The following is a 12,569-nucleotide window of genomic DNA, read 5'->3' as shown; positions in this document are numbered from 1 at the left end:
GATAGAATATTCAAAGTTTGCAGGCCTAACAAGTAAAATAAGGGAGCAAGTAGATCAAGTATAAAAGTAGAGTGGGGAAAATTGTGGCGTATTTAGAAAATAACTGTAAACATGTGAAAACGCCAGCAGTATTAAGGTAAATTCAACAGTAAAATATGTAATAAAGGAAGAATAAGGGGAGAAATCAAACTAAATGGATATACTGTATAAGAATATGCAGGAATAATGGGAAAAATCAAAGGAACCAGGGAAGGGGAAGAAGGGAAATCATTGAATGTTTTATTATAAAGAAAGATATTAATAGTGGAAATGTATATTTGAATTTGATTTTGGAAATGGTGATAAAAAATATATATAATTAAAAAAAAAAAAGATTCGCAATATACTGCAAGGTCAAATATTATGAAACCAATATCACAATATGGACTTCAAACTGGATTTGGACAATATATTGATATATCGCCCAGCCCTATTTGCTAGTGATTGTGTTCTTTTATGTCAGTGAAATCTTGGGTCCATTAGACCACTCTTCAACACATTTTTAATTCGCTCCTTCCAGGTCTTCAGTTGCTGGATATTTTAACCAAGCTGAGGTGAGTCATTTATTACCTTTCTGACTATATCCATTGAGATTTATTTTGCAGCAGCACATCATTTCAGGATGATCATTCCCTTGTCGGTACAAATCTTCAGGCCAGCCATTATGTCTGCGGTTATTTCTGTCTAGCTCCAACCACTTTGCATGACAGACCTATGCATCAAGAGATTCGGGCTTGAATAGACTTGTACCACCATTACATTTCCTTTGAAACAGCTGTGCTGTGCTCACATTTAGGGACTGATGGATCGCCGTATTTAGATCCCGGAAGGAATTTCCCCCCTAGTCAAAATGACTAATAACACTGGAGCGTGTTGGAGATTTTTACCATCTCCATCATTTTTCTAAGACCCCTCAATCTTTTCCTTGCAAATAATGACAATATAGGTATGCATTTTCAGTTTGATTTTTGCTACCATGAGGTCTAGAAGCATGCTTTTTCCAAACCCATCAGATTCTCCTGTGACCACCTAGGATTTCTTCATACTCCAGCCAAGCAACTCCAGTCCCAGCTGACCTAGGTTGAGACAATTTCTCTAGGCGGGTGGCCCAGTTTTCATGATGAAGCACTGGCTTAATAAACTACTTCCAAATTCTAGCTCGTTTGGAAGCCATTAACTGCAGTTCCCAGTTCAAATTCTAGCTCGTTTGGAAGCCATTAACTGCAGTTCCCAGTTCATACATAATGAGAATCAGTAGTTAACAGTATCCAAGGTTATTGAGCCAGGATTTGATCCATAAATGTCTCTAGCTACACCCACCAGTAGGAAACCCCCATTTATTCCTTCTTCTCATTTATTTTTGGTCCATGGGTGCATTTTAATGGAAAAGGACACTAGCGGCACTTGTAATGAGGCAGAGCCATGGGTTTGCCCTCCTGACCCTAGTGTAGCAATGGCTTACCAGAACTGGGTTGAAACAGGGCAGTGATGAGGTCAGAGTCATACAGCTGCACTGGGTGGAGAGATGGATTGGCAGTGGCAGTCCTGCCAGCATAGCTGCATTGGCCCCAACCTTACCACCACCTGCATTCCCATCCAGGTAAATACCAGTGATGCTGGTGTCTGGAGGGTAGCTGTGCCCCAACCATAGCTGTCAACCTTCCCTTTTTTTGCGCGAAATTCCCTTATTCCAGTGCCATTTCCCGCTGCTATCCTGGATTGTTAGATATCCCATAGACTGTCCCCGGGACAGGTGAGGCTGCTGATCCCTTATTTTCAAATCTGAAAGTTGACAGCTATGGCCCCAACCAAGGGCACTGCTACTAAGAAAAGCCACAGGATTCTCTGATTTGCAAATTGACCCGCCCTCAAAAAATGTTTCAGGAGACTTAAAATATAAAGAGGTTTCCCTAAATATGTGTATTTCACCTTCTCAGTATAGATGCTTGTATTAAGGAGAGCAGGAACTGGTTGAGATTTGGGGACACCCTCTCATACCTGTATGTAACTCAAAATGAGCTCAGTTTTTTTAACAGAGGGTTTTGCAAATATCTACTGTTGCGGGTCTCTACAGAGATATAGAGGATGAGGACTTGCTTATCCAGTGTGAAACGTTTGAGGAGGCCAAGTCCGAGGACGACGAGGAATTGCTGAGGATATGCGATGGGATTGACATGAGCAACCATCAAGAGGTTTTCTCATCCCTGTTTAACAAAGTGAGTGGGGGTCTTATTTTTAAATGCAGCTTTAAACATTTTTAGAACATTCCTGTTCTGTCCCCCCCCCCCTTTTCCAAATAGCTAATACAGTCATACCTTGGGTTGAATGTGCTTCAGGATGAGTGCATTCCAGTTGTTCTCCGTGGCAACCTGTAAGTAACGGAGCGCGTTACTTCTGGGTTTTGCTGCTTGCGCATGCGCAGATGCTCAAAATGATGTCATGTGCATGCGCAGAAGTGGCGAAAAGCGACGCATGCGTGCGCAGACGTGCTGTCGCTGGTTACGTTTGCTTCTAGATGCGAACGGGGCTCTGGAACGGATCCCGTTCGCATCTAGAGGTACCGCTATAACAAGTATCCATTAAACCTAATAAATATCGGATATAAAGCAATAAGCAATAAACAAATGAAACCCATTAAAACAACCATATCAATTATTACTGTTATTATTATTATTAAATATCTATACTGCCCTTCATCTGAGGATCATGGGGCAGTTTGCAATATAAAAACACAAAAATGCACGCCATAATAACAGACAAATGACCCCCCCACACAAACTGTTTAAAAGGCCATAGATTGTTTAATTAGCCAAAGGACTGGGAGAAGAGGAATGTTTTTGCCTGATGCCTAAATATATGCAATGAAAGAGCCAGGAGAGGGGAAGCTTAGTCAAAACAGAAACAGCTGCAACAGAAGTTAGAAGATGCAACGAGTCATGCTGGGCCAAACCTAGGGGCTGTGGAGCCCAGCATCCCCTTGCCACAGTGGACAGCCAGATGCCTTTGGGAAGCGTACAAACAAGGTGTGAGAGCAACAGTCTTCTGCCACCATTATGCATGGTGCTTCAGATCCTGAAGGTGGCAGGTAACCATCTAGCCTTGTCCTCCATGAATATTGGATGTGATATAGAATGCGATCCTTGGTTTCATTCACAGTCACACTGCACCATGGAGGTTTGTGAGCAAGGTGCCCATTTATCCTGAGGTTTATACATCCCTCGTGCAGAGATGCCCTCTGTCATACATGCACACAAGAATTTGCCCGCACGTATCCTGTGCCTGCTTCCACAGCTGGGAAATTTGGCTCGGCCCTTATATCCAGCACCAGCAAGGAATAACTTGACAACCCTGGGCTTACAACACCATAGGTTTTAATGGCCGGATGGGCACCCCTGCCATGTAACAATGACTTACGATCTGGAAAGCTTAACTTGTGGTGGCTGCTTTTTGTTTCAGGTGAGCAGTTTTCCAGCCTCCATCCAACTGCTGTCCATTCTCCAGAGCCTCTTGCATCTCGAACCTTCCCATCGCTCCAGCCTGTTGCTGTGGGAATCCTTAGAAATCCTAGTAAGCAGAGCCATCTTGCTTGCAAATGACAGTAAGTGGAAGCTCACTGTAACCTATGATGCAGCCTCAGTACTGTCTTTGTGTTGTTGTCATCGTCGTCGTCATCTTCTTCTTATTCTTTGGCGATCACTCATAGTTGAATAAGATTGTCTTCCATGAACACAGTTTTAACACTGAGTCCGTAAGTGACTGTGGAGGCCAATTCTGGATCCACACGTCCTTCCATGGTGGGGACATGGTTTCTGGGCAGGAGTTGGTCACGGTGAGGGTTTGCCAAACATGCCTTTCTCTTGGCACATTTCTCCCTTTTGCCCTGAGTTTGTGCTTCTTCAAAGTCCATGACACCTTTGGTAAAGGCTGTTCTCCAATTGGAGAGCTCACAGGCCAGTGTTTCCCAGTTTTTGGTGTTTATACTACCTTTTTTTACATTTGCCTTGAGAGCATCTTTAAACCTCTTTTGTTGTCCACCGGTATTTTGCTTTCCATTCTTGAGCTGTGAATAAGTAGTTGCTTTGGAAGACGATAATCAGGCATCCGAACAACATGACCAGCCCAACAAAGTTGATGTTGAAGAATCACTGCTTCGACACTGGGAATGTTGAGAATATTGTTTCTGGTTTAGGACTATTTCTATTTTAAAAAGGATATTCTACAAAGGGAAACATTCTACAGGGGAAACATTTCCCTGCATATTTATATTTATAATGTCCTTTTCCCTAACAGAGGCTAAAGACAGCTTACAGATAAAATAGAAACAGCTTTAAAAAATGGTGGTGGTAGGGAAATCATTTTTTTTTTTTTAATTATAGAATTAAAACTGTATATAAATACAAAATTGACATCTTTCCGCAGGGCCTGCAAGACAGAGCTGTTCCACCAGGCTTTTGGTCAGGGCGCAGCCTGACTCCCTCCTTTGGCAATCTTTACAAAACTTTAGTTTATGGTTGTCATCAATTTTGATTTTAATTAATTTTTATAATGTTTTTATGTTGCACTTTCTTAGTGTTGTTGGCTGCCCTGAGCCCAGCTTTGGCTGGGGAGGGCAGGATATAAATAAAATTTATTATTATTATTATTTATTATTATTATTAAAATTAATATATATATTGTATTCATATATAGTTTTAATTCTATAAATGTGACACATGCAGATAATTACAATAAGAATGACAGGGTATCAGCCCTTTTGTTAGAAAGCAGTCACTTCCCCAAAGCCAGCAGAAGGGCAACAAGGAGGCAGACTATCTATTGGTCTGCCTTCCTACATTCCATGGCAAAGAAAGTTGTGTCTAGCTGTCATCTGAACAGAAAGTGCATCTAACAAACCCCTGTGATACCCATCATTTATATTCTCATGAAGGAATGGCAGAGCTTCCGGCAGGGTGCAGGGTAACATCATCATTTGGAAACCACCAACCCAAAGCACCTCTAATAAAGCCAGGGGACCTGTCCATCATTTTTGATAGAGTGGTTTTCTACAGCCACCCCAAAAGTTCCCTCTATCAGCCATTGGACTGGGTATCCCTTGTTCTGCAATAGTAGGCGTAGTAGTAATAGTTGCTGTTTGTGCAGAAAGAGGCTTTGAACTGGTTCTAAGGATGCCTCAGATCTTCTCCCCTTCATTGCAGTACAAGGCAACACCGTGGAAGAAGTCATGGAGAGGCTGCTGTCCGTCAAGAAGAGGCCAAAGAAAAGAAGTCCAGACTCCCGGCGAGGCCCCAACAAAGTGAATGAGAGCACTCAGACCAATGAAGCTTCTGAGGGTCTTCCAAACGCCTGCCAGAAATGTCCTCTTCCCACGACTTGCTCTTCCGGTGGCCCACCCAACCCAGAGGCTCCAAATGTGTCTGAGAGTGTTACACCATCCCAGTTACTGACCTGCTCGGCATTGCCTGGGCAAAACTCTGCTCCATCGAGTGTCCCTCTACTGCCACCACCTCCCCCTCCGCTTCCTGGAACAGCCAGCATGGCATCACAACAGCTGCCACCACCGCCACCTCCAGCTCCCCCTCTGCCTGGCATGGCGGGGGTCCCTCCCCCTCCTCCGCCTCTGCCTGGCATGGCAGCGATTCCTCCACCACCCCCACTCCCAGGCATGATAAACGCGCCACCTCCAGCTCCCCCTCTGCCTGGCATGGCAGGGGTCCCTCCCCCTCCTCCCCCTCTGCCTGGCATGACAGCCATCCCGCCACCGCCCCCACTCCCAGGCATGCCACCTCCTCCACCCCCTCTGCCTGGTATGACTGGGATTCCTCCACCGCCCCCGCTCCCTGGCATAGGAGGTGTGCCACCCCCTCCCCCGCTCCCTGGCATGGGAGGTGTGCTGCCCCCTCCTCCGCTCCCTGGCATGGGAGGTGTGCCGCCCCCTCCCCCGCTCCCTGGCATGGGAGGTGTGCCGCCCCCTCCTCCGCTCCCTGGCATGGGAGGTGTGCCACCGCCTCCACCCCTCGCAGGCAACGTGGATGAAATTGTGGTTGCCCGTGTCGAGGTCCCGCTTGGGTACAACAGGCCCTTCCACAAGAGGGTGAAGACTCCGACGCTAAGGATGAAGAAGCTGAACTGGCAGAAGCTGCCCTCCAACGTGGTGAGAGGTAAGTTGTGCCAACGCCACGTCCCCTTCGCTTTGTCGCCAGCGCAAATTCTCTCCCCATGCAAGCCTACCTTCAAGTTAAGGTCCTCCTTGCAGGTCCTTTTCCACACGCCAGCTCCTTCTGAAGCATAGCCAGTAGGGTCTTCTCAGTGGTGGCCCCAGTGCTATGGAACTCTCTCCCCAAAGATGTATGCCTCACTTTCCTCCCTGTCATTTCGACAGCTGCATGTGGCCACCTTGTCCTGATAGGATTTCGAGCTGCCATGATGCCTGGCTTGAACTTGGTATATTTATTTATATGCTCTAGAATGCTGCTATTTTGACGTGTTTGTAAAAAAAAAAAAAAGTATTTGGCTGTCTCTTTTTCATATCTCGTCATCAATTTTAGTATCGTTGGCTCTCCTGCTGAGATTTCTTTTTAATGCAAATTGATGGATTGCAGCCACGGCCATGCAGATTCTTTCTGAGAACGTTTTCCCCCAAACAGTATTGAACATGGGGCAGCAAATAACTGCCACCCAAGACTATAAAGAGTACAGCTTATCATTGATGCACGATAGAAAGGACACCTGGAGAGGGCCTCCGTAATCCAGTCCAACTTTACACTAGTCCTGTGGCATCTTAAAGACTTCAATGCCATCAACTTTTTCATTTTCTACTGTCCTATTTTCTTTTTCTTTTTTGCATCCAATATCTAATAATTTTCCTGCAGTGCATCATTTCAAGGGGATATATGCAAGGAGAAATTGTTGTGTGCCAGCTGCCATAATGCCTTGTGTCTTGTAGACGGACACTCTATGTGGGCTTCCGTGACAAGCAGTAGCGAGGAGACCATTGAGCCGGACTACACGAGCATAGAGCAATTGTTTTGCTTCCCACAAACGAAGCCCAAGGAGAAACAGGCAGCCCCGGTGAAGGTGGAACCGAAGGAGGTAAGACAATGATCCATCTGGATAACTGCGCAGTCTGTCCCAGTCATACCAATAAGACTGCCTTGCAGATAGCCATTCGCCTGTGATGATGGAGAATCTCCTTTAGAAGACCAGGCAAGGAAGCTTGAAGTTGGGGAGGAATGGTGCTTCTGTTCTATCATAGAATGATAGAATTATAGAGTTGGAAGGGACCCAAGGGTCATCTAGCCCAACCCCCTACAAAGCAGGAATATGAACTAAAGCGTCCCTGACAGATGGCCATCTAACCTCTGCTTCAAAACCTCCAAAGAAGGAGAGTCCACCATCTCCTGAGGGAGACCGTTCCACTGACAAACAGCTCTTACTCTCAGAAATTTCTTCCTGGTGTTGAGTCGGAATCTCCTTCCTTGTAACTTGAAGCCATTGGTTCGAGTCCTACCCTCCAGAGCAGGAGAAAACAAGCTCGCTCCATCCTCCATGTGACAGCCCTTGAGATATTTGAAGATGGCTATCATAACTCCTTTCAGTCTCCTCTTTTTCAGACTAAACAAACCAGCTCCTTCAGCCTTTTCGTCCGTAAGGAAACCGGGCCAACAGCCCATCTAGTCCAGCATCCTGTTCTCACAGGGGCAACTGAATGTTTCAATAGGAAGCTTGCAAACAGGACCCCAGCACAAGAACACTCCCCTCCTGTGATTTCCAGCAACTGGTGTTCAGAAGCTTAGCTGCCTCCAGCTATCGCTGCAGGACAGAGCCATCGTGGCTAGTAGCCATGAAATTGTTTGATCCTCTTTTAAGTCCATTAAAATTTGTCTAATCCTCTTCTTTTCTTGCGCAAGGGCCATAGCTCAGTGGTAGAGCATCTGTCTTGCATGAAGGAGGTCCCAGGTTCAAATCCCATCATCTCTAGGTAGGGCTGGGAAAAGAAACCCCTGACTCTAACCTTGGAGGTAAAAGGTAAAGGATCCCTGACCATTAGGTCCAGTCGTGACCAACTCTGGGGTTACGGCGCTCATCTCACTTTATTGGCTGAGGGAGCCAGCGTACAGCTTCCAGGTCATGTGGCCAGCATGACTAAGCCACTTCTGGCAAACCAGAGCAGCGCACAGAAACGCCATTTACCTTTCCGCCCGAGTGGTACCTATTTATCTACTTGCACTTTGACGTGCTTTCGAACTGCTAGGGTGGCAGGAGCAGGGACCAAGCAACGGGAGCTCATCCCGTTGCAGGGATTCGAACCGCTGACCTTCTGATCGGCAAGTCCTAGGCTCTGTGGTTTAACCCACAGCGCCACCCGCGTTCCTGTAACCTTGGAGAGCTGTTGCCAATTCGTGTAGGCAGTACTGTGCCAAACGGACCAATGGTCTAACCATTAAGAAAAAGTGGCCGAATAACTTTGTGCGCTTCTTTGTAAGAATGACCAAAAATGTTTTCCTTTTCCGAAATAGATCACGTTTCTGGAGTCCAAGAAGAGTCTCAATTTGAACATCTTTTTGAAGCAATTCAAGTGGTGAGATCTCGTTTCACAATTGTAAAAAGAGCATTAAGGTCAAATGTTGATGAAAAATTAGCACTCCTTAGCAATCCTAGTAGATGCTGCAATCCTGTGGGGGGGGGGGGTTATTCATGTAATTCAATAGGATTTAAGGAAGTGTGGTTGTCCAAAAGATTGTAACCTGTAAATTTGTGCAAATTTTGCCCTGAATCCAGAACCTCATACGTGCACGCAAATAATTCCCAGAAGCAGCCATCTTGATTCATTTAAATAACAATAATGGCAGATTTTGACTAGTTTTTAGCTGAAGTATTCAGCCCAGATCTCCCTGCCTCCACTCCCAGTTCATAATCCCCTGTCCCTGCAGGGCAGTAGTTGCATCTAACCAACAATCTCTTTGATCGATAGCCCAAATGTGGAGGTGGTTGACATGATCCAGAAGGGCGACCGAACAAAGTTTGACGTGGAGGTTCTCAAGCAGCTGCTGAAACTCCTACCTGAAAAGCATGAAGTAAGCTGTGCCCTAAACACACATAAGCAAAGTCTTATTTCAGTTCTTCTCTGTGTTGCAGTGAGTATGTAAATGCAGTGATGTTCTTGGAACTTAACCCTTCTGCTTTCTTCTCAGATAGAAAACCTGAAATCCTTCAGAGAAGAAAAGGACAAATTAGCAAATGCAGACCAGTTCTATCTTCTGCTCCTTGGGGTTCCTAGGTAATGGAAAGCCTCACATCTTTTAACAGGGGCTGTTAAGGAAATTAATCCTATGTTCTAACAGATTAACAGAGGCCCTAACATTGTATCTGTGGGCATCAAGGTTCACCTCCCAATTTATTTGTTTTAATTGAGAGTTTTTGGCTTTTGTTGCTTAGTGAGGAGTTGTCTGTTTTGAGGGAAGGTTGGGGGGGGGGTTGTCCTGCCTGCGTTTTATTAGTTTTTGGGAAGTGGAGGCATTTTATGTGTAGTACCATAAAGGATGTTTATTCAGAATCTTTTCTCTTGTAACTTGAAGCCATTAGTTTGAGTCCTATCCTCCAGAGCAGGAGAAAACAAGCTTGCTCCATCTTCCATGTAACAGCCCTTGAGATATTTGAAAACAACAACAACAACAACAACAACAACAACAAATAATTTATTATTATTTATAACCCGCCTATCTGGCTAGGTTTCCCCAGCCACTCTGGGCGGCTCCCAACAGAATATTAATAATAACAAAAAGCGATAAAACATCAAACATTAAAAACATCCCTAAACAGGGCTGCCTCAGATAGCGGTGCCATTTGTTGTTCCACTAGTGTTGTATACTCTATATATTGTTTGACTACAACTCCCATCATCTCCTACCATTGACCATGCTGGGTAAGACTGATTAGAGTTGTACTCCAGAGCCCCTGGGGTCCCCACATTGGCTCCCTCTAGAGTAAAATGATCTTGAGCTAAATAGGCCAGTCACATGGTTCAGTATAAGACAGTGACATATGTTCAGCCTACATCAGGTATACTGCTTTCAGATTTGGAGGTTCCACCTGCCTCTGGTGGCCAGTAGCTGTGAAAAAACCTGTCTCTGTTAATGTGCCTGAGAATTCAGCTATCTAGAGGTGCCTGCAGGGAAGCTGGGCCACTTAGATCAACATAACATAGCTTTGACCAAGCTCCTCCTCAGCAAGAGCTAGCCTAAAATAATATCAACTCTTAGTTCTGATTAAATGCACAGCATTTAACACTGGTTATCTATTTATTATTATTGTCATTCAACCCGGACACTGTCATTCAACCCGGTTCCCTCACTGCAAGAAGCGAAGTTACAGGGAACCAGGCAGAGGGCCTTCTCGGTAGTGGTGCCCGCCCTGTGGAACACCCTCCCATCAGATGTCAAGGAAATAAACAACTATCTGATGTTTAGAAGGCATTTGAAGGCAGCCCTGTTTAGGGACGTTTTTAATGACTGATGTTTTAATGTATTTTTACTGCTTTGTTGGAAGCCGCCCAGAATGGCTGGGGTATAAATAATAAGTTATTGTTGTTGTTGTTGTTTTTATTAAATATTTTCTTGAGTTACAAAAGTACATACCATATTTTTCCATGTATAATTTCCATGTATAATTCCATGTGATATATTGAAGGTTGTCTTATAAACAGATTAATATGCTAAGTAAGTGAGGGCCGGTGTCCCAGTGGTAGCAGGTAAATGTTGGAGAGGCTGCTTACCTGCTCTTCCCAGCTTAGGGAGAGTATTTGGTGAGTGCCGGTATGTGGTGTATTACAGCACCAGTTCTGCCAGCCAAAGCAGGAGATCGTCGAAAAGCTGCTCAACAGCTCAGCGAACTTACCAAAGAAGTTCAACAACTGTTGAGGGCTCCCAAAAATAGGGGTCGTCTTATACATGGGGTCGTGTTATACACAGAAAAGTACGATACATCTTTCTCTATTTTCAGATCATAAAGTCCTTTTTACAGATCAGTTCTAGTTGATGTGAGACTTTAATGCCGTTTACAGTACAGTGGTACCTCGGGTTACATATGCTTCAGGTTACATACACTTCAGGTTACAGACTCCGCTAACCCATAAATATTACCTCAGGTTAAGAACTTTGCTTCAGGATGAGAACAGAAATTGTGCTCCAGTGGTGCGGCAGCAGCAGAAGGCCCCATTAGCTAAAATGGTGCTTCAGGTTAAGAACAGTTTCAGGTTAAGAACAGACCTCCAGAACGAATTAAGTACTTAACCTGAGGTACCACTGTATAAAGTTGGGGGAGAAGAGAGAGCAGGGAAGAGAAGGGGGCAGTGCACTTTCATCCTTTCAGCATAGTGTATGTGCAATGTTTTTGTGCCAGCGTCACTGTTTCTGTTCCAGCTACCAGCTGCGGATCGAGTGCATGCTCATGTGTGAAGAGACGGCCGTTCTGCTGGAGATGCTGCAGCCCAAAGCCGAAACTATCAGGAGGGCCTGTGAAGGTAAACAAGGGCTTAACCCCTAGGTAGATCTTGTGTCAGTTCTTTAAAAATGTAGTATAAACACTGACAACTGGGAAACACTGGCCTACGAGCGCACCAGTTGGAGAACAGCCTTTACCAAAGGTGTTGTGGGCTTTGAAGACACTCGAACTCAGGACACAAGGGAGAAAAGTGCTAAGAGGAAGGCACGCTTGGCAAATCCACACCGTGATCAACTCCCGCCCGGGAACCAATATCCCCACTGTGGAAGGACGTGTGGATCCAGAATTGGCTTCCACAGTCACTTACAAACTCATTGTTAAAACCGTGTTTATGGAAGATGGCTACGAGTGATCACCAAAGAAGAGGAGATCTTTTGTGCTCCCCAATGTTTAGACATCCCATCTCAGATGGAGATGTTCAAAGAAATCAAACTCCCCGGGAGGTGTACTACGGCAGTCCTATATAGAGTAGACCCACTGAAGTTAATGACTAACTTGGGTTCAGTTATAGGTAGGACTTGGTCAAATGCAAGAACTGGCTTTTTTAATGAGAAACCAGGTCATACGCTGCCCCAATGCACAGATCTGCGTTTGTGCAGGAAATGCAAACTTTAGCTGTCTTATATACTCGGTGCCTCCAGATTAGGCTAGCACAGATCAGCTGAGTGATGGTGAATGGAATGGAGCCACAATCCATTCGGCATGCAGTGTACTAATCCCATCTGCATAGCAACAGTTTCCAAAGAAACCTCAGCCCATAAATGAGCTGTAGGTGCTGCTGCCCTTCACTTGAAAGCCAGCTTCCTGGGTTAGAAATCTGTTCTCCTCCATACCCCCCAAATTAAGGCATTTTGCTTACTCACGCAAAGATAACTCTGCAAGGGAGGACTGGGGGCACGATGGCAGGCCTCACCTCTCTGTATGTTTCCTAACCTTTATTTGTGAAGGGCTGTAGCTCAGTAGCAGAGCATGTGCTTTGCAAGCAGAAGGTCTCAGGTTCAATGAAACCCTGGGGATCTGCTGCCAGTCAG

General features: G+C 45.2%; 1 protein-coding gene across 7 annotated transcripts in view; it reads left to right on the top strand.

Annotated features, from left to right (window-relative positions):
• INF2 (inverted formin 2) overlaps positions 1–12,569 on the top strand; it is a 70,134-nt gene that overhangs the window by 41,855 nt on the left and 15,710 nt on the right. For 5 of the 7 annotated variants that reach the window (XR_013840668.1, XR_013840669.1, XM_079983719.1 and 2 more), the window contains exons 5-13: positions 560–593; positions 2,114–2,255; positions 3,496–3,637; positions 5,235–6,197; positions 6,983–7,128; positions 8,556–8,617; positions 9,011–9,113; positions 9,231–9,316; positions 11,457–11,557. Coding sequence is in view for 3 of the 7 variants with exons in the window: in XM_079983719.1 (XP_079839845.1) it covers positions 560–593; positions 2,114–2,255; positions 3,496–3,637; positions 5,235–6,197; positions 6,983–7,128; positions 8,556–8,617; positions 9,011–9,113; positions 9,231–9,316; positions 11,457–11,557 (1,779 nt within the window). In the remaining 4 variants the exon portion in view is untranslated. The remainder of the gene's footprint in view (positions 1–559; positions 594–2,113; positions 2,256–3,495; positions 3,638–5,234; positions 6,198–6,982; positions 7,129–8,555; positions 8,618–9,010; positions 9,114–9,230; positions 9,317–11,456; positions 11,558–12,569) is intronic. The other 2 variants (XR_013840667.1, XR_013840670.1) reach the window with 2 other exon arrangements.

This window comes from Podarcis cretensis (assembly GCF_951804945.1).
Source record: "Podarcis cretensis genome assembly, chromosome: 1".
Taxonomy (NCBI): domain Eukaryota; kingdom Metazoa; phylum Chordata; class Lepidosauria; order Squamata; family Lacertidae; genus Podarcis; species Podarcis cretensis.
Note: the sequence above shows the minus strand (reverse complement) of the source record. Positions and strands in the feature narration are given on the sequence as shown.